Source organism: Prinia subflava, chromosome Z, assembly GCF_021018805.1.
Source record: "Prinia subflava isolate CZ2003 ecotype Zambia chromosome Z, Cam_Psub_1.2, whole genome shotgun sequence".
Classification (NCBI taxonomy): Eukaryota; Metazoa; Chordata; class Aves; order Passeriformes; family Cisticolidae; genus Prinia; species Prinia subflava.
The window spans coordinates 24,536,711-24,557,176 of record NC_086283.1 but is presented as its reverse complement, the minus strand read 5'-3'; the positions used below and the strand labels follow the sequence as shown (position 1 = coordinate 24,557,176).

General features: G+C 43.5%; 1 protein-coding gene across 4 annotated transcripts; it reads right to left on the bottom strand.

Moving 5' to 3' along the window:
* Positions 1–319: 319 nt before the first annotated feature.
* Positions 320–16,462, bottom strand: SLC6A14 (solute carrier family 6 member 14). 4 transcript variants are annotated; one of them, XM_063422497.1, is made up of 15 exons: positions 16,337–16,452; positions 15,273–15,337; positions 15,020–15,188; positions 13,121–13,252; positions 11,443–11,604; positions 9,994–10,129; positions 9,144–9,276; positions 7,144–7,284; positions 5,974–6,202; positions 5,761–5,886; positions 5,551–5,669; positions 4,248–4,347; positions 3,738–3,847; positions 2,581–2,748; positions 320–1,981 (listed from the first exon to the last, which is right to left on the bottom strand). In XM_063422497.1, exons 1-15 carry the CDS (start codon positions 16,380–16,382, stop codon positions 1,832–1,834), a joined length of 1,986 nt encoding a protein of 661 aa, XP_063278567.1. In that variant the 5' UTR covers positions 16,383–16,452; the 3' UTR covers positions 320–1,831. The 4 variants fall into 4 exon arrangements, with proteins under 4 accessions (XP_063278567.1, XP_063278566.1, XP_063278569.1 ...); XM_063422496.1 differs by lacking the exon at positions 16,337–16,452 and adding an exon at positions 15,834–16,125 and having other exon boundaries at positions 15,273–15,356; XM_063422499.1 differs by lacking the exon at positions 15,273–15,337 and having other exon boundaries at positions 16,337–16,462.
* Between the last annotated feature and the right edge of the window lie 4,004 nt (positions 16,463–20,466).

Here is a 20,466-nt window from a genome sequence, read left to right as displayed (position 1 = left end):
CGGCTCCCAGCCTCTCTAGGCTACTGAGAGCACTTTTTTGGCTAAACCATGATCCTAGAGCAGCTGGAGTGAAGGAAGACAGTCCTCTTCACCAGCCTCTAGTACAGGCTCCAGTCCCACAGTCCTTTTTATGAATTCCTGTTTAATTACTTTCTGTACTTTCTGAGCTGGCTCCAAAACAAGACTATTGTGCTTTCAAAGACAAGACTTCCTGGAGGCTGAATCCCTCCAGTTCAAGCTCTCAAAGGCTTAGGATCATAGAAGCATTTGTGGTCACCAGCTCCACAGACAAAATTAAAAGTTTCCAGGTCCAAACCCATTAAAAACAGAAAATCACATTTTATTTGCCAGTTCCAAAATCATTAAAAACAAGAAAAAAAATCACATTTTGTTTGCCATAAAGTGTTGATTTGTCACAAAAAAAATATCCCCAGAAAAACAACAACAACACCAAACCCAAAAACCCAGTATAAAACATACACCAAGGTATGCAGTTTGGGCAAGAAAGCTACTATCCCCATTCCTTCATGTCAAGAAAAGTGACAAAGCCCTGAGAGGAAGTGACAGCTGAACATCCCTCTGCTTTGTTCCGGAGGAAGTATTATCACAGTGAGAGAGATGGTCCTCAGCAAACCCAATGCATTCATTCTCTCCATAGTCTTTTTTTCCTCACTTTATCAGGATTCACTTGTAATACAAGTGAAGTCAGTTTCTCTTCACCCAACCTCCTCCTGCCTATGTAGATGCTCAAGTCTGTGTTCCCAGCTGCATTACAAACTTCATAACTTTTCATTAATCTCATGATTTGAGCAAATTTTGGAATAACAGCACTACAAAGTAGTTGTAACCTTCACTGTAAGTCAAGTTCTGCTTCTTTTGGCCGTACCATAACACTGTTTGAATCTTTGAGAAAAGCACTTTGGGTCTCCTTTGGAAGGGAAAACCAAAATCTGAGTGAAAGAAGCAGAAAACAACCAGATAGGTAAAATGTTGATGAAAATAGGAGAGCAGACAAACCAGAGTTTAATGGTCACTCTCATTCTGCAGAGCCTAAAGACAGGTTTTTCAATTAAAGACAGATGAGTGCTGAGCATAGGGCATGAGAGAGAAGATAGCTCTTTAGGGATCCCAAGGGGAATAATGAGAAATAGAAAGCAGCCTGCTTTTCACTATGTTTAAGCCTTATTTCCTGTGATGGCAATTTTTTGCCACTCAGTATTTGTATTTGTTTAGACACCACACACACACACAGAGCATACTCAACATCAAATCCTGAGCAGCCTCCCAGCACACTGAGCAAGGCTTAGACAGAGAAGAATTATCCATGTTCCCTGAGCTCCAGTACCAGGCAGCAGCACACCCACTCCCCTCTGCTGACTGCACATCCCTGGGGTGGCAGAACACAGCAGAAGGCAGCAACTGCACCTCGGGGCACACACACACACACAGAGCACCTTTGGGCTCCAGCTGGGAGCACCAGAATGTCTCTACTCTCCTCCACACCTGTATCTGCAGTCCAGCTGGATACCAGTTGGATGGGGTTAAACATGCCCAGTCCAGCATCCTGGGGAGCCTGCAATGTATTTTCCTCTCAACCTACATATCTGGTGAGATCTCAGTGCCTAATTGATGTGTTTCTCCCCAAAGACTAAAGCACTAAAAATAAATAATATGACTTGCTTTCATTTGGGGTCTGGATTTTAAAGGGCAGGGGTTTTGCTTTGCCTTTTTCTTGTCTTTTTTATTTTTCTTTTTTTTGGCCTAGTCCCTTGCCAATATTAAAAGACAAAACCCACATATAAGCTAAAAAACAGTAATCCTAACAGCCATCTCATTGCTGGTATACAATGAAGGCAGCCACAGTGGGAATCTCGTGCTCCTTATTCTTCTTGGGATCCACAATGTGGCTGTATCGTTCTCCTCGGTGACTTTCCAGGTAGGGGCCCCAGTTTGCTGCAGGCCGGCAGCAGCTGACAAGGCGCTGGAAGGCAAAACCAAGAGGCATTTCATGTCTTACTTCAGTCCAGGCCACTTCTAAAATTCAGTAAAATTATGGCTCTAGATATGCACTGCAACTCAACAGATGGCAAATCACCAAAGCAGCTGAAAATCATTCAAAATATCATGGGGGTCAGTGGGTTCTGGACACTGAAGTCAAAGGACAAGGAAAGCTGTGACCAACACAACTGCTTGGGAAAGCTCACCAAGAGCAGAATATCTCAGATCTCATGCTTGCTGCTGTGAGGAATGGGAGGCAAAACTCCTGAAAATTATATGGGATAGAAAGCAATAGAAATTCTTCAGAGAATTCAAAGGAGCTGGAATAGCAACAGATCTGATGAAAAATCTCTCTTTAATGGTATGTGTGCACTCCCAGAGAATTAGACTTTATCTTCTTATCAAAACATGTTAGGGTAGATGCACCTGTGAAGCAACTACCAGACATAATGTTTTGGTCTAAAAATCCAGTGAAAAACACATCAGAGTAGTAGATGTGTTGGAGAAGAAAGCACAGGTGGTCCTGATAATACCAAAAAAATTAAGATTTGAGGCTATAACCGTGGGTTGTTTTGCCCTTACCTGAACAAGGGTTCCTTCAGCTTGAACTATTTTTACAATAGCAGCAATGGGAATCCAGATGACACAGAAGATGATCATGCACCAGCCAACAGCGGTTCCCCAGGTTGGGTATGACACGGAGCCATAAGTGGGACTTGAAAATGTGACCAAAGACCAGACCAAAATTGCCTAGAAAAAATGGCAAAAATAATAAGAAAGAAAAGCAGGTTTTCAGGAACATTGAATTTGCACTGCTTCTGAGTTGGTTTGATAAAAAGAAGGGTTGTCTACAAGTTTTGCATGGTTCTATCTTGTTTCCTGAGTGTGAGAACAGTTGTGCATGATTTGGTGTCAGTCATCACCAAACAGCAAGACTGAAGCGCAGGACTGAAAAATTACACCGAGGTACAATAAGTATATCTGTATTTAAACACAACTTGATCTCTGGGTTCTCTAAGAATCTTATGTTAGATAATATATATGCGGCTGGCTGAGCCCAGTACCTTTCTCTATATGTTTTATGTGTTCCAGTGTTCCATTATTTACAGGAATACCTGAAAGAATCCAATATTAGAAACTGGCAAATATTGCTTCAGAAATTGGATAGTTTTAAGCAGGATTTTCTAAACTATAGTCTGAGCAGATTACAGGTAATGTGCTGGCCAGAGTGACTTGCCACTGCTCCTGGATTGGAGGTGTTAATAAATTCTGTCATAGTAACACAATCCAACCATCTGCACTCACAATTAGAAGTACAGGAGTAACAAAAAACAGACACACAACAGGACATTGAAAGGTCTCATTTAGACTGGAGAACAGCAGATCGTCCGACTCAAAAATGGGATTTCTCTCAAAAGATTTTCAACTCAATCTCAGTCTAAAATTAAGATAATCCAGCTGCCAAGGCAGAGGATCTAGTTGCTCTGTGTTAGTACTTGGGAGCGGAACCCAACGCACTAGTGACTATCTCAAGCTCCAGCCTCTCATGGAGAGGATCAGAGGAGGAGGAAATGTATCAGAAAGCAGAGAAAGCCCACAGCTCACTTCACTGGCACAGCTATGCCCCATTTTTATACACAGACTCCGGGCAGTCTGCCCTGAATCTTCACGCAGAAACCTCTTCAATATTAAGTTACTAAGTTCTGTCACACTAACACATTCTAGGTATGTGCACCCACCATTAACAGCACAGGAGTGATGAAAAACCAGCACATTTTCCACCACAGCCAGAAGAAAAAGCTCTTCTTTCCAATCATCATTTCAATATCTTCAATGAATCTGTTTCCTCCTGTTGGAAGACAATCATGGGGCTCACTGTAAAGCAGGTACCTCCCTTGCAGGCGGAGTTACTCAAAAGGGGTCAAAGAAAGGCAATGATCAAGGACAGTTTCTCCAGTTCTGTGTTAATTATTAAACTTTTTATTATGATATTATTGTTCATATGGTTAGCTTATAAATTTTTTTCTTGCAGTAATTAGAATTTAATATCCCTGGCACTGCTCAAGGCCAGGCTGGAGAGGGCTTTGAGAAACCCGGTCTGGTGGAAGGAGTCCCTGTCCATAGCAGGGAGTTGGAACAGGAAGTTCTTTCAAGACCCTTCCACCCCAACATCATTCTGTGAGACTATAATATACACTACTTCTGGCACTGCTTAGTTTAATTATATATTTTCAATGCAAATAATTTACCATAAATGTAGACTATGCCTACTATCTCCAGGACAGCTGCAATAAGGATTCCCCATCCAGCACAGAAGTGATCTATTAGGTTAACCCAGTAAATTCCTGCCTGCAGAACAAACATTAGAGGTTAAAATTTGAGTAGCAACATACTTATGCAAATAAAATAAGATGTGTTTGTTCAAGACAATTTAATTAATCATGAGTTTTTAAGTTCACAGTTCTCCAGGTCAAGTACAGCTTTGTGAATATTATTTTCTTTAAATCTCTCTATGTAAAGATGAAAAGCACATCTAACAAAATACTATAGATGCTACAACCAAGATCTATGTTTATGCAGAGCATATATAAACAGCTGAGAGCAAGATTTAAATTTGGAGCTTACAGGAATAAAGCTGGGGCTGAAGTTTTTTTACTGACCTACAGCAACAGCTACAACAGTTACCAGTTCTGGCAGGCTTCTATCCTCCTACATGCACGACTTCTCCATGGGGTTAACCACAGCTTTAAACACCAGTATGCAATATCAGGGTCACAGAGCAGGAAACAATCTCTGAGCCATTTCACACTCAAGTCCCTTGCAAGTTTCCCCTGTTTCATGCCACTCTGTTTCATGACTTACGTACTTTGCTTGACCATACAACTGACTACTCACCACAATCATCTCCTTCACATTCTCAGTCTAATTACACACATAAATCTGCATTTCTAGATGGAGCAACTGCAGTGAACCTGAATACCCTTAAAAGCCATTGCCTCAAGAATTTTACACAGTATATTTAGAATTCCTTTTCTGTATGTCTATTTATATGTACACACACACACAAGCAGGAGAAGTAACCATGCAATCCACAATTAGCTCATGAGATGATGGGTTTTTATTACATGAATAGGCCATTCCTCGATTCCCGTCCTCTTTGGTAGTGAGTTATGAACAAAAAGATCCCATCAGCATTTATTATCAGTGCCTACTGTCCCGTGGACATGTTGTATGCATGTACTCATGATTACACAAATTCCTGAACTGAGGAATGATAAAACAGGCTGTGAGGAATGATAAAACAGGCTGATAGTTCATAGGCTGTAAAGGCCTTCTATTTAAAAGAAGTCTCAGTTCAATAATCACAGAAAACCTTAAGTTCTTCAAGCTTCCCCTGGAAATTTCCTACTTGCATGTCCAGGCACACTGTCAAAATTCAAGGGTCTCTAAGATCAACCCACAAAGACAGGAACAGTTGGAAAGTGTATTTTGACTTGAATTCATCACTTGCAGCGCAATTAAACTCACTACCAAAACCCCTTAATTTCTTACCTGAGTAACACAGATAAGCCCAAGAAGAAAGAACAATGCACACAGACCCATGGTTACAGGCATTCTTAATTTTTTCATCACTCTGGGACTTATATCTTGAATGGTGGTTGTAAGTGTTTCTGCAAAGGAACAAGTAGGGAGTTTGAGCAGCACAATTAAGAAAGGCAATGGTCATTTGAAAAGCCATGAGTCACTTAAAACCCCACTCACCTATGGTGGCAAACTGAGAGTCAAGGCCCAAAAGCACAAGCATGAAGAAAAACAAGAAGGACCACAGAGGAGAAACTGGTAACTGGGAGAGAGCCTCTGGGTAGGCTACAAACGCCAGTTCAAACCCTGGAAAGCAGTAGAAAGAGGGGAATGTTACTGTCATGCCTTGGCCAAACGCAAGCTCCAGTACCAAGAGTGTGACCAGCAGCCTACCTGAGTCCACAACTTCTGAGACAGGTCTTTTGGACACAAATGCCATATGTCCCAGGATCGAGAATATTGCAAACCCAGCAAATATGCTGGTGACACAGTTGGTCACACAAACTAGAATGGCATCTGAGTAGCAGTTGTTGTGGAACCTGTTGTATGAAGACAAAGCCACAAGCCCACCCCATGCCACAGACAGGGAGTAAAATATCTGGGTGGCTGCATCTTTCCAAACCTACGAAAAAAACGAACAGGAGAATTACTGTATTACTTATGGTACTTATCACGAACATTTAGGTCTGCCCTCCATTGAAGCTCAAGAGTATTTTTTTCTTCATTCAGCCTCTATATCTAATTCTATTTCATACAAATTTTAAGGAGGATAGAAAACAGCAGAGCAGTGACCTTGCTGTCTCAATCACAAACAGTATCTCTATGATCTTCAGAGCCCACATCCCAAGCATGTTGCTGAATACTTAAATCTTATTGAGCTAACCCTGAAGAAGAGATTCAATTTGTTCACATAGGTGGGTTGTTGAGATATGAATCTTGGCACAGAGTCAACAAACACGGACTGGCTGCAGTCAGTCCATGTACCTTCCCACTTGTGTGACCAGGACAAACAACTTCTGCCTCTGATGTAGCGCCTCAGCTAGTGCCAAGCACTCACATATGTACCACAAATAAATATCACACTTCATGCTTGCTTTTGATAAAAGTGCAATAATATTGGCATAAGCCAGAACAAAAAAAGTCCTGGCTTTCTTTGCACCAGGTGCCCTTCCTGGCCCACCTAACTATGCAAGGTAATTTCCCAGGCAAGGCATGGCCTGAACTTCAAATTCAGGGATCCCTTCAGCCTTAGGATAAAGTCCCTTAAAATTATCAGCAAGAACTTTCTGTTTCATCTCATGCTAAGATGACACTCCATCATGACCCCCAAGAACTGTTCAGAGGCAATAGCACAGTTGTCATCACTGGTGTGGCAGGGAGGGGGAAGAAGGTGACTGTCTTTCAGTTTGAGAGTAGCTGGAATGGGGGCTTGGACTTTTTACACCACCAGCTGCTGATACAAAATACAGGGCAGGATGTGAAGCACCTGATTGGATAAAAAAGAAGCAAGCCCACATAAGCAGGGAGGTGTGTCACACTTCTGAGGCTGACGCTGCCTCTCACCTCTGCCTCCATCAGCTTGGTGATGTTGGACTGTCTCCCAATGTAGTATTCGATGCCATCCAAAGCACCTTCCAGGGTGGCACCTCGCACCAACAAGATGAGCAGGATGATATATGGGAAGAGTGCAGTAAAGTAGACAACCTGCAGAATGATGAGCAGGGACACACGTTAGGTGTGAGGGGATCCACAGGGATTCCTCCATGCAGGAAGACTGGACAGGCTTTAGGCTAAGGTCTGCTGGTACAAAGAAAAACAGGCAACCAGGGAAGTGAACACATGCCAGCCACCAAACCATCTGGCTTAGCCGGTTCTGGAGCAGCATTCCAGCAGAAGCAGAAGGCCCAAGCCACATATCCACATTTCAGATAGCACTTGACTAGTTACAGAAATGCATTTTCTGACATGATTTACTGCTGTAGCTAGGTCTAGACTCAACTACCCCAGACGTCTCTTGCTAGGTAGTGCTTCTAGCAAGTGCAAACTGAAAGCCAGGAAAAAATAGGTGACCAGGGTGGAATTATCTCCTGATGAGCTCCCTGCTGTTCCCTACTCCCTTCCCCCCAGCTGTCCCCCCTCCCTCACCAAAAAAAAAGCCAAAACAAAACCAAATCTTTTTTTAAAGTCATTGTTCTGAAAGCTTTCTTTATGGTGAAGCGGACTTTTAGGTTCTCTCAAACACAGATCTATTCTGTTGTTGTTCAATCTAGCATAATGGGACCGAGGCCAGCAGTAGAGTTACTGTCACACAGACTACATTCCCCAATACTCTGGTTTCTGGAGTCTTAGTTTCAGTGTTATGCAGACAGGTAATTGACCCAGTACTGCTGGTTCCACCAGCCAGAGCATTGCACCATCATGTGGTGAGTCTGACATTTCTGAAGACCTCCTTCATGCTTGCCTAGAATGGACAATTCTCTCTGCTTTTCATCTGTCTTGTTCCTGCCCAGCTAGATTCTTCCAAGTCTCACCTTACTCTCCAAAGAGGATTGCATCTGTGCCAGAAAAAAAATGACAATGGGAAGAGCTAGCTGCCAGGAACCCAAAGAACATGAGATTAAGAGGAGCCATGCAACCAAATAACTGAGGCTGGGAAAGCACAGATACTCCACCCCAAAGCAGTGAAACAAGGGCAGAAAGTTCCAGATAGAAAGCAAAACAGGATGAGACATCACACTGAGCAGAGGAAAGCAGGCAGCAAGGAACTATGCCAATGGTTCAGCTGCACAATGACAGAAGGGAAAGGGGGAAAAAAACATCTGTGCGGAAAAGGTGAACAAAAGAACAAAGACAACAGAGGCTGAAGAAGTAAATGACGGAGATGCAACATGAAGGTGAGAAAAGAGTATCAGAAGGAAGGAACATAACGAAGAAAAGGGTCTCATATGAGGAAGGATGAAATTCAGCCTGCCTGAAGTCAGCCTAGCCCAAGAAAAACTCCAGACAACCATGCTGTAGCTTGTGGAAATGGGAGCTCAGCAGAGACAGATTCTGAAAACAAGCATCTAAGTACCTTGTCCCTAAAAATTGTTTCAGCTCTTGCGAACAAACATTTCACAATCTGGCGGGAACTTGCACACACATATCTGCTCACAGGACCTGACCTGTATTGTCCAAACATCTCAACCAGACCGGAAGTGCAAAATAATCACCGGGTGTTCCCAGGGCGTGTGCCCATGTGTGCCATCACATGCATGCTTCCATCACACAGCCCAAGCAACTGCCAAAACTCAGCTGGAATCATCGGCACGACAGCAAGATCCCAAAACACAGGGCAGCCTGGTGGAGCTGAGGCCCAGGTGTTAAGTAAAGGCTGTGTAATCAGGACCTTACTCATATTTTATGTAACAGTTACGAAGCCGAGGAGCAGAAAGGAAACCAAATGCTGAGCCCAGCAGAGGGGGGTGTGTTAGGATTGCATCCTGCCTTGTGCTAAACTCCCCTGGCTCCAGCTGACATTGGAAGGGCAGAATCAGGCCATCTCCTTGCTCTTCCTAACATACCTTTCCCGAAGATTTTATTCCTTTAAACAGTGCAGCTCCAACAATGATCCAGGACAGGAGGAGGCAGAGAGCCAGGTACCACACGATCCTGCCGGTCTCGTCCAGCCCACTCGAGCGCTGCAGAGTCACTTTGCTGAAAGCACACGACGCTCCCGTGAGGAGGGGGTGACAGCAGCACACACAAACACACACACCTCCTCTTCAGACACTTCTCAGCAAAAAGTGACCTGCTCTGTGTGGCTATGACAAGGCTCTGCAGCCTCTTCCAAGAGTGTGCAGTTGGAACTGCATGATTGGCATTGAGAAACTGTACATTTAACTTCATTTTTCCCCTCTTTTTGAACCCTACCTGCTCTCATCTTTCCATACATCTCCCATAAGGCCCACCTAAGATATTCTGTGTTAATCATGAAATTCCAACAGGAAGAGAGGAGCCCATTAGAATAAGTTTCCAGGAACCAAGGGAACATGAGGCAAATAGAGACCATGGGCCATAAAGCAATAGCAATTTTACAACCTGCCCATATTCAGAATAAGGTGAATATATTTGACCCAGTAACTCCTGAGAAAAATAGAAGTATATGCTATATATACTCCAGAGAAGAGGACTTCTTTAAATTGGAACATTTTTCAGTTGGTTAAAGGTTGACTCACTTGCTTATCTTTCTATACATAATTTCTCTTATAATGGCCAAACTTATCAACTACATTTTAACTTCTCTCTCTAGTGGTTTGCATGCCTGTGTCCCTTGACTAGATCTTTTCTGGATGGCAAGATATGACAAAAATAAAAGATACATTCACTACATAAAAAGGTATTTTTAGCAGTTTCTTTAAAGTATTTACTTACTTCCAGTATTGCTCGCTGGGAAACTGCACTGGTTTGTAGTCTATAGTGCCATTTATACACGTGAGATTGTTGCTTGTAACGAATGAGTAGTTTGCATGGATGATTTCCCCATGCAATGTTGCATTACAGTCGCTTACTGAAATCAAGAAAAAGAAATCATTAACACTGGGATGACTATTATTATAAAAAAAAAAATCAGACTGATACAGCAAATGTGTTTCCTAAGCAATTACAGCTTCAGCTTGCCTGCTAACAATATTTAGAGACAAACATGAAATATCACTTGCAGCTGTGACTTCACTACTTGAGTGTAAGTCAAAACACCAAGAATCTAGAGTGCTCACCATGGTTTACTTATCCTCAAGAGTACTTATAAAAATCAGAACTGAGCATAGTTAAAATTGTAGCTTTGATTACCCTATGAAAATCTTTGTCCTAAACCAAGGTGGCATATGGAACATCTGGTATTCATCTTGTTGTGGCAGAGGGCTTATTAAAGGGCTTTAAATATTTTCCTTGGCACAGGGTTGGAGAACTGGAAACTGGGGTTGGGAATTTTTAGCCAGAATGTACAATAAAAAACACTTTATCAACATATGTATCAGCATTTACTGGAAATTCTTGTTGAAGCCTATTTCAGGACAGCTTCTTCAGTTCAGTTTTGTGTTCCCCCAAAATTTACAAATTACATGCTGAAATATTTTTTATTGTACTAACAAATAATCATCAACTTTTTGTTACATAAGGCATCTTAGAAGAGATTTTCACATGTATGGTTGAGATATATTTACATTAATACTGTAAACAATGTAATCCATCCTGATCTTGTCCTTGTTATTTTAATAATCACTGGTTACCTGGCAGGACATTTCCAGCTGCTAACTGGTAATGACCTCACCAACTTCACCTTTTCCTTAAACTTGTCTGATATGGAAACTGGTGAGATAACAAATGTTTGGCCCTACATCTGCTGTCAAACACAAGAACAGTAGTGTGGAGATACATTCCAAATAGTTCACGAAGTGTGAAACCAGTGCCTCAGTGGTGGTCAGGATTACCATAGCCAGAGGGGAGGCAAGGGGCAATGAAAAACCTTGATAAAAACTACTGCAATAGTTTGTTGCATGGAAGGAGGGTAATTTTTTTTGCCATGAAGCCTGATTAAATGGGAATGCAGTATTTCCAGGGATTGTATGTACTAGAAAAAAGCTGAGATTTTAAAGGAAAAAAAAGAAAAGGATCCAACAAGGTGATTTCAGCCCAGTTCTCTGTAGATTTCCCAAGCCCCCAAAACTGGTGGCAGGAAAGTGGAAGCATCACTTCTCTTCCTGGATTGAAGGACTCCAGGAAGGACTTTTGAAGCCACGGGGAGCTATCCGTACTTTCACCCAGAAAACAGTCCAGTTACCAAAAACGATAATATTAAAATCTATCTGGCAAGTATGGTACCTATTTGTGTCTTGCTGCAGAATTCATCTGCCCAGGAAAAGCAGTCTGACCATGGCAGCACTTTTTGAAATGAGGCAAATAAGTAGTAGAGTGCATAAGCAATGATAACGTTGTAGTAGATAGTCACAAATGTTGAGATGATGACCATTGTGATGCCCACTCCTAGGAAAGAGAAAGACACAATGTCTTAACCACCCCAAACTCAGGTTGCAAAAAAAACCCCACCAAAACAAATAGCCTTCACTTGACTTTTAGAAAGCTACTTGGGAAAAAGTTAAAGTTGGTTTCTTTTTGTTTTAAAATATTTTTTAACAGCAAACAGTGACATTTTAAACCCACGGAATGATGGATGTGATCCAAATTTACCCTCTCAGACTTGGTTTTGAAATAGAGTTTGAATCGGACCCATTAAAAAATTGGACTATTTGCAAAGTCTAAAGGAGAAATTCAGTATTACGTTCTCTCCCCATTCAGATGGAAACTTACTAAAATGAAACAAACTGTACTAGAACTGCCCAAGCCTTTTTAAAGATTCCACTGTAATTAATGCTTTAAGCTACAGTAAATCTTGCCAATACTACTGTTCTCCACCTCGTTAAAATGAGTTTTGTTCTGTGAGTTTGGGAAAGCCTGACAAACTGTACCAATCACCTTAGAAACTATTTCAGAAAATATTAGAAAACATTTAAGTTTCTGTCTTCACAGACACATAAAAGATATGCTGTGTTTAAAAATTTTGCTTTAAAGATAAACACCCTGCTTTCCTGAAAGGGTCTTGTGCTGCACAACAGAGACTGGCAAAAGGAGTGAACATGGGGGCAACCAGTTTCTGCAGATGACAATCAAAATTCTTGTTGCGTCAGAAATAAACTTCCTTGTTCCTACATTCACTCCTCTGGTAGATTAAGGTAAACAAAATCACTGCATAGTCCTTTACACCCATGGTAGAGGACCAGGATGGACAGGCACGAGTAAAGCACGTGGTTAATTGTTTCCAAACAAATCTCCCTATGAAATACAAACCCTCACAGAGACAAACTACCACTACAGAGTGCAACGATTTCTCTTATCTCAAGAGGCACCTCACTTTACAAAGCCAGAGTCTACGCTATTTTATCACACCAGCAGATGACTTCCAAGGCAACTGCAGGATGATTGTGCACTGTATTGCACAGTGCACCCAGACCTGTGTGCCTGTGCTTGCACTGGCAGCCAAATACAGAATTAATTCATCCAACACACAACTGCCTTGTAAGCTGCACTGGATATGAGGCATAAACAGTGATAAAGTCAACTTCTAAAATTTACTTCCAGTCTGTTGCACACGGTACACCAGTTGTTTTACTGAGGTTTTCCCTCACACAGCAAAACAGGGATATTTCCTTCTGCCTGGACAGCTGGAGTGAGGGCGATGTGCTGCTTGACTCTGGAAGAATCATGGATAAAGCCTTTCATAACAGAGAACCTTTTTGGGGAAATCTTTACTTAACGTCTGTTTATTAACTAAGTAATGAGGAAGTATGCCCCTGGGAACATAACACTGGCCCTGTAACATTGAGAACAGTTGCTACACAGGTATCGGTGTCTCAGAACTAGTAACTTCATGAAGAAATCATTAATTCACAACAGTTCATTACTGGAATGAAAAAAAGATCTCAAGAAACATAACAAAACCAACCTTGAAACAACGGTAGTATTCTCCAGATAGAAACTGGCCCTAGACTGGCAAACTGCCCAAGGGAACATTCCATGAAAAACAAGGGCAAGCCAGCTAACGCCAACATCAGAGTGTAGGGGATTAGAAAAGCACCTGAGAGAAGGAGATAAAAAATAAGGGAGAAAGCACAATCACACACACAGAGAAAACCATGCATCTTTCAGTATTGACCAGTTTTATCACATTTTATACTTCCCCTTTCCCCCATGCTCAAATACCCCACTGTAGGGGCCTTTTTTTCAAAACAGAGAGATTTGTTTCAAAGTCTTGTTTTCTCTAAGACTAAATAGCACCTGCAATGAAGAGACAAAGACTGTCAGAACTGCTGATTTTAAAAGATTAGCTTCTCTTAAAGAAAGTAAAAAACTATTGAAGATGTGCTCTAATACAAGCAGGAACACAACTCAGCTGTAGGCACCACCAGCCTTGACCACCTTCCATTTAATCTTCCAGCTTTTAATTTTAAGAACAGAACCGTTCCTGTGTGTGCTTAGCTGTGTTTTGCAACAGCCCTGTTAAGCAGCCTCCGGACATCAAAGCATGAAGATTACTTTCCATGGTTGGCCGAGTCCTGTGTCAAACAGCATCTCAGGATGGCTCTCGTTCAAGTCCATTTAAAAGTGCGTGTTAACCTGATATCAGTGAGCACCCTGTTCTGTGAAAGGAACTGGCACTTCTTTGTGTGTGCACAGAAGACAGGGAAAGCAAGAGCACAGGTTTCATAAACACGACTTGATATCCCTGTAGGAACCTCTCCTCATCACTCTCAGTGAATTTAAAGCAATCAAGGACCCAGTTCTGCAAGGAGCTGCAAATACCTGATGTAATTTCAGGAAGCAAATTGTCCCAGAGAATTAACTGGATTACTCCTGTGTTTCGAAACAAGGATGTAACAGATGCCTTAATCAATCATTGGCAAGGGGCACAGAAGAGGATGCAAGCAGCAGCACAAATACGCTTTAAATGCAAAGTCTCTGCTGCAGCAGATAAGAAAATGATCTAGTCCAAGGGCTGACATCACAACTTGTTTTGTTTTCACAATTTTCCTCAACAAAATTTTAAGTAATGCAAACCAGCCAAGCTTACTCCAATAAAAACTCTCTACTGAGAATGCCTCCTTATGTTCCATGTGCAGCTGTGTGGGCTGTGCTGCATTTAGAGTCCAGAATTTGACTTCAATGACTGTTAGGCAGAGCAAATAGGTACATATAAGTAAGTTCTCTGCAGTTAATATTTACACACTCTTTAATTACCGGCCTGGCAAGTAGATAAAGCTCTGGAATACAAGCCGAGGAAGTCAGTGCCTCTGCTTGGCTTTGCCACTGCCTCATTGTGTAAGCAGGTAGAGGCTCTTTCTGTCTCACACTTCCCAAGTGTCTGATCTGGGTAATTATTGAGCTGGGATAATTATTCCAGCTTAGATTGTTTGCATGGAAAAACAAAGGTGTGGAGGGGATTCAACTGTTCACTATAAACATACCAGATATGGTATATGACAAATTTACCAGGAGGTAAGCACTGGGTAAGGAGAATAGCTATTTAGACAAGTAGAGGATTTTGGCACACGGACAAAAAGGTTCATGATGCTTATGAGTAATTCAGAAGAAGATGGAATTCTCAGGCAGAAATTTGCAACTCAAACTAAATACTATTTTCCTTCTCAGTTTGTACCCAAAAAGCACATAGATGCCTCTTTCTCCCCTTTCCCAGGAGCAGGCCCTATCCCAGTTCCCAGGGTGATGGTCACATCCAGCTTTGAGAGAACATGCCCAGCCTCAGAGCTGGCCCTTGGAGCTTGCCCTCTTCTCTCCTGGGGATAGGAAGGTGTGCCCACCCGACCCTGCCGTTCAGCACAGGTACCTCCTCCATTCTGGTAGGTGAGGTAGGGAAAGCGCCAGACGTTGCCCAGGCCCACGGCATAGCCCACCATGGACAGCAGGTAATCGGCTTTGCTTGACCAGTTGCCACGCTCCGAGTTCTCATCACTGCCACCGGACTGGGCATCCTTTTCATTTGTCAAACTGAAGTCCTTGGAAGAGAAGAGGGAAGGCTTGTGATCACCCACCAGGCAAGAAAGGCAATCATATCCTCATTTCTCTGTCCAGAGACGCACCTTGACATAGCTGAGCAGCTGGAAAGGGTGGGCATAGGCAGGTGGGCTGCTAGTCCAGCTGATCCCTGGCAGGACAGCACAGACCTGTGAGAGAGAGTCCCACCAGAGAGCCCAAACACCTCCACAGACAGTTTTGCCTTACTCCTGCCTTAGTCCTTTGTGCTGCTAGCTCCTGAGGGCAGCTCCAGGAGACTCCCTTGTTCTGGCCCTGCACACACCCAGATGCCCCCCACTTGTTCAGATGTTCACATCAGCACATACCTGTACGTCCACTTTAAAAAACACCTGTCCTAGTGCCTTTCACACTTTCATACCCAGGTACTCATCTCACTATACCTGCCACTACCCGTTTGGGTCTCACCTGCCCAGACAACTTCATACCTGCCCACAGCTGCCGACGTACTGCGCCCTGCTTGCCCGAGTGCCCCTACGCCCACCTGGGCACCTCCTCGACCCTGCTCAGGTGCACCCACACTTGCCTACATTCTCTCGCACCTGCCCAGGTGCCTGCGCACCCCACCTGCCCGGGTGCCTCCGGCCAGCCTCCCCCCGCCGCCTCACCTTCTTCTTCCCGCAGGACAGAAAGGCGGGCAGGCTGAGCATCCCCATCTCTGCTGCCGCAGCCGCTGCGTTCTGCCCGCGCTGGCCGCCGCCCGGCCCTTTATCGGACCGGCTGCTGCCCGCCCCTCGCTGCCCTGCCGGGAACTCGGGCTGCCCCGAGCCCCGGGTGGGGCCGCCTCCGCCCCCGGGGCAGCCCCTCGCAGCCCGTGCCCGCTTCCCCTCCGCACCCCGCCCGCTGACCCTCCTCCGGCCCCGCGCCCACTTCTTTGGGAACACCCACCTACCCGGTGGCATCGACCACTTCCCCTCCCGGATACCGCAAGCCCTCGCTGCTCGGCTTACCCCGACCCACTTCCCCTGCCACAAACTTGTCTGGGCTCGCTCCTCCAGTCAGGGCTCTTCAGCTCTCGTTGCATCCCTGCCTGGCCGCCTCTCTGTCACCCACCTTCACTTCTACCATGTACCCCCACTCCTTCCCCTCTCCCTCCTCTTCCAGTACCTACCCAGATACTCCTCTTGTCTTCCACCTCCGGACTGCCAGTTCCCCATCGCACACCGACCGTCACCTGGGCAGCGCACCCCGCTGCTCCCTGTGCCTCCCCACGGAGCCACTGTCTGTCTCACCTCTGTTCACTGCCCTGGAGACCCTGCTCCACCCCTACCTGCTGCACTCTCGTTCTCTCTTAACCAGCTCCATGCTGGAGTGCAAGCTCAGGGGACCCAGGAAAGCAAAGGGCGCAAGAGGGTTAAAACACCACGGAAATTTCAGCACCTTTCACGGGCACAGAAAGGGCAGGTGATAAAAATAAAGTCATGTCCAGAGAAGGAATTTGAGCACTGTAGATCGGATTCTTCTGAAGTATTCCCCCTCTTCAACCACCAGCGTGGCTGTGACATTTCACCCTTCAGGGGAAGAGATGTCACAGTGACCTTCCCCAGGCATTCCATAAGGTCACACAGGAGGACACTGGTCAAAGCACACTCTGTGTACAGATGTAAGGAGACACAGACTGACTGGTCACCTAACTTCTCTCCCCTCTTTATAAATGGTCTTTTCCACAGCTCTTTCAGATCCACACCTATTGACAAATACCCTTTTCTGTCCAAATTAGTGGGACTTTTCATTTAGTGATGTGCTGCCCAGCATGTCTCAATCCAGCCACAACTAAGAGCTACATCAGGAGTGAAGAGTGGGTGGGACAGCATCTGAAAGGTGGAAAGGTAAAATAAGGTTGTATTTTATCACCCTAAGCAACAGGTTCTCAAGGAGACTTCTATTTTGGATACTGGAAGAGTGCCAGAATACTCTTGTCTTTGGAACAAAAAGCAAGTACAGGTGCAGTGTCCTGACAAGACACAGGCTTTGGGAGAAAATAAGAAAAAAAAAATTAAAGAAAACCCTCCTTTACAGGATGCCTGCAAATTCAGAATTAAAGTGGCCACGTGACAACACCAAACACTTCAGGTTGGTTCTCTATGGAACAATACAAAACTCACTCAGACCAAGCACACACTGAGAAATTAGTCCTTATTCTTCCATCTGTCTGAGCTGTATGTAACCTAAGGGAGCCTTTTTGATAATTCTGATCTGAGTTAAGAATTTGAAATAAAATGAGAGAATGTGATTTGACTTTGGGTTCTGGGTAACTTAAGTATGTGTGCCTCACTGTCTCACCAGGGGGAAACAGAAACTTGCCAATAAGCAGTTCTGGGCCTAACAAAAGCTTCAAGTTCTCTTTCAAGCTCACAATTCCGAACAGATTAGCAGCTTCTTTAGAAATGGAATGACGTTAAAAACAACTTGTTAGCCACAACCTCTCCTTCCATAGTAGGATTATGCAAATGTGGTAGTGCTGCAGAGTCACTGCCAGTGTCATTCCTTCTGTGTAAGTGAGGATGACTAAAAGTAAAACTATACTTTTAGGGGGTAGCACTTCTCAGATGTGTTTTGTTTCTGACCGTGTGAAAGTTTCATTTGAAATACATTTTTTGTATCTAAAGGAGAAAAGTAAAAATCACAGCACAGGGATAAATCCCACGCTGAGCAGTGGAGAGATGATTATCTCCAGAGAGGGTCGTGCCTGGAGCAGGGCTGTGTTTCTCCTGTTAGATATGCAGCTGAACAGCAGAGCAGCTCCACTTGCATTCACCAGGGGCTGAGTCCATCAGGATGGTCCCTGAAGGCTGGTTCCTCACATTTGGGATAGCCACCCACTAACCAAGCACGATGCCAACCAGTCACCCCTGGAATGTCTCAGCTAGGAATACAGAATTATCAGCCAGCAAGCCAGAGCCAGTTTGGCTCTACCATGGAAGAGATATCCCATCTCCTGACAAGCAGCCTAACTGACGTCATCTTTCTAATTTGGAAAGCACCCCTGGATTACTATCAATTCCACTTACTGAATCTTCTGTTAATCCAATGGGGAGAAGAAATAATTTAAAAATAAATTAGTTATAATCTTAACATGCTGAGAATACTGCAAACAATTCTGACATTTCCTAGGAGCAGTGAGATACCCATGTTTTCCATTTGGTTGCACCAGTGCTATTATCAGATGTTGGGTATTGCCCTTAGCTAACACAAACAGCTCTGGTGATACAGCAGATTGTGTTTGATGTGCTTATTTAAGAATACGATGAGTAAATTCTGTTCTTAACCCATATAACTGCGATAGCAGTGCTTACTAATATTGGCACCTGGCACACACATCCAAAACTGATTCAGCAGACAAAGCTGGGGCTCATTTACCTTTCCCCTTCCTAACTGGCATGATATGAAGACCAGAAAACCCACGAATCACTTTAAAATGCACTAAATCCTGGCAGGTCAACACACACAGACCAACCAACCAACAATAACAAAAAACCCCCATCTTGGCCTTCAGCATCTTAGGCAGATGACCTAAATCACTTAGCTGTGTATCAACAGCGTGTAATTACTCTCATCCAGAACTCAACAGCAATGTTATACTCTTTAGAGGAGAGGTTTGGAAAGACAGACAGGACTGCTATAAACTGACAGGTGAAGCAAGGCAGAAAACTTAAAATGTTTGCTCCTGCAGCTGCCGGAATATCCTCTCCTCTACAGCTGAACAGAATCAAGCCCTACAGCTGGTCACATTTGAATTAATGCTTTCTGCCTAAGAAATCATCAGCCTTGATTTGAAGACACAGTGATAAAAAATGAGACAGTTTCCTTGGTGATGAACAGATCTACAGGCAACTTAGACCAAACCTTTACCATTAACTTAAAAAAAAAAATCAATCATTGGTCTAGTAGCCCATGAAAGCAAGGCAGTATTCTCCATCTGGTGAGAAATGTCTTATTTCACTGTGAGCCCGCTGTAAGCAAGGTGGAAGTGTTCCCTCAAGGAGGGCACATCAAGAAGTGGCCTAAGTTGCCTTGCTTAGAGGACAGAATGGAGAGGCGATGATGGTATTGTTGAAGGACACAGGCAAATTACAAAGGCAGTGGTTTCTGAAATGGCCACCTGTGACTTCAGAGAGGAACCTGTGGAAGCAGACAGGGTTTATAGCAAAACAGAGTGTGAGAATTACTGCCTGAAAAGGCCTCGTGCCAATACTGCCTTGCCTGGTTCTAATGGCCCCCATCCAACCGTTTGTGCAACCAAAGTATGAAGCCAACTTTGCTTCCAACTCTGCTAATCCCTTCAGGGTGATGAGGTTTTACTCATGGGAAAAGGAGTTAACATATTATATATGCTTTCTAGATCTATTTCTTTATCAGTTTTTGCTTTTCTACGTAACTGGGATGTTCATTGCTGCTGCTCAAGAGCCACCAGGACACATATATCTACTCAGTATGGATCCCTACCCATGAATTTGTTTTCATTAAACAGAAATCCTGAAAAATATTGATTAAGAATCTTAGAAGGGGAACATTGAAAGTTTTCAGTAATGTGTGATGAGTTTGGTTCCCTAACATAGAAATAAATAATACACTCGATTATGAACTATGTAATCATATTAAGGACCTATACTGGCAAAACCTCAATGAGGGGCTTAATCCAATTCTCCTCCAACTTCAGGACTTTTGGATTCATCTCTGAGGCCATCTCAGAGGTGAGAAATGCAGCAAGGTCATTCCTACTTGCCTGTGTGGACAGTCTGCTACCACAATCCAAAATAAGCATCTGAAACCTCACTCATTTATCTCCTCACGAGGGAACAGTTGCAAAAGTGCTGTAAATGCAAAATGCTTAAGTCTTCGAAGTCATGCTCATAGGATGGGTGGAGACTTGAAACTATATGGAAAGCAAATTTGCCTTCAGGCCTTTTCAGCAGGTTGCAGCCTGCAAATTGTTAGTATTATGCGCAGTAATCAAGTTAGTGATGGGGAAGTTTTACATATGCACATAGGAAAAACTTTTAAGGCAGAAATAAATTGAAATACACCAATAAAACAGAAAAGTTCCACAGAACTTCTCTTCTACTACACTGAGCCTGGAAGATTTTTTCTGTCCCAGCCACTCAAGAGGAAGCCACAGGTCCCCATCCACAAAATTAATCAAAGTGTTTTCATGACTCTTGGTAAGATTGGCAGTTCTGTATCTATAGTACATTAATGGCCATTTTAGTTGATTTTATTCAAGAGTTGGAATGTGTTCCT

Coding starts and splice junctions, on each gene's coding strand:
- SLC6A14 (XM_063422496.1), bottom strand. CDS start 15,881: ATGGGGATGCTCAGCCTGCCCGCCTTTCTGTCCTGCGGGAAGAAGAAG. Junction 10,130..11,442: donor CTGCAGCAAGACACAAATAG/GTACCATACTTG, acceptor TCTTGATTTCAG/TAAGCGACTGTAATGCAACA. Junction 1,982..2,580: donor CTGAAGGAACCCTTGTTCAG/GTAAGGGCAAAA, acceptor TTTGCCTTCCAG/CGCCTTGTCAGCTGCTGCCG.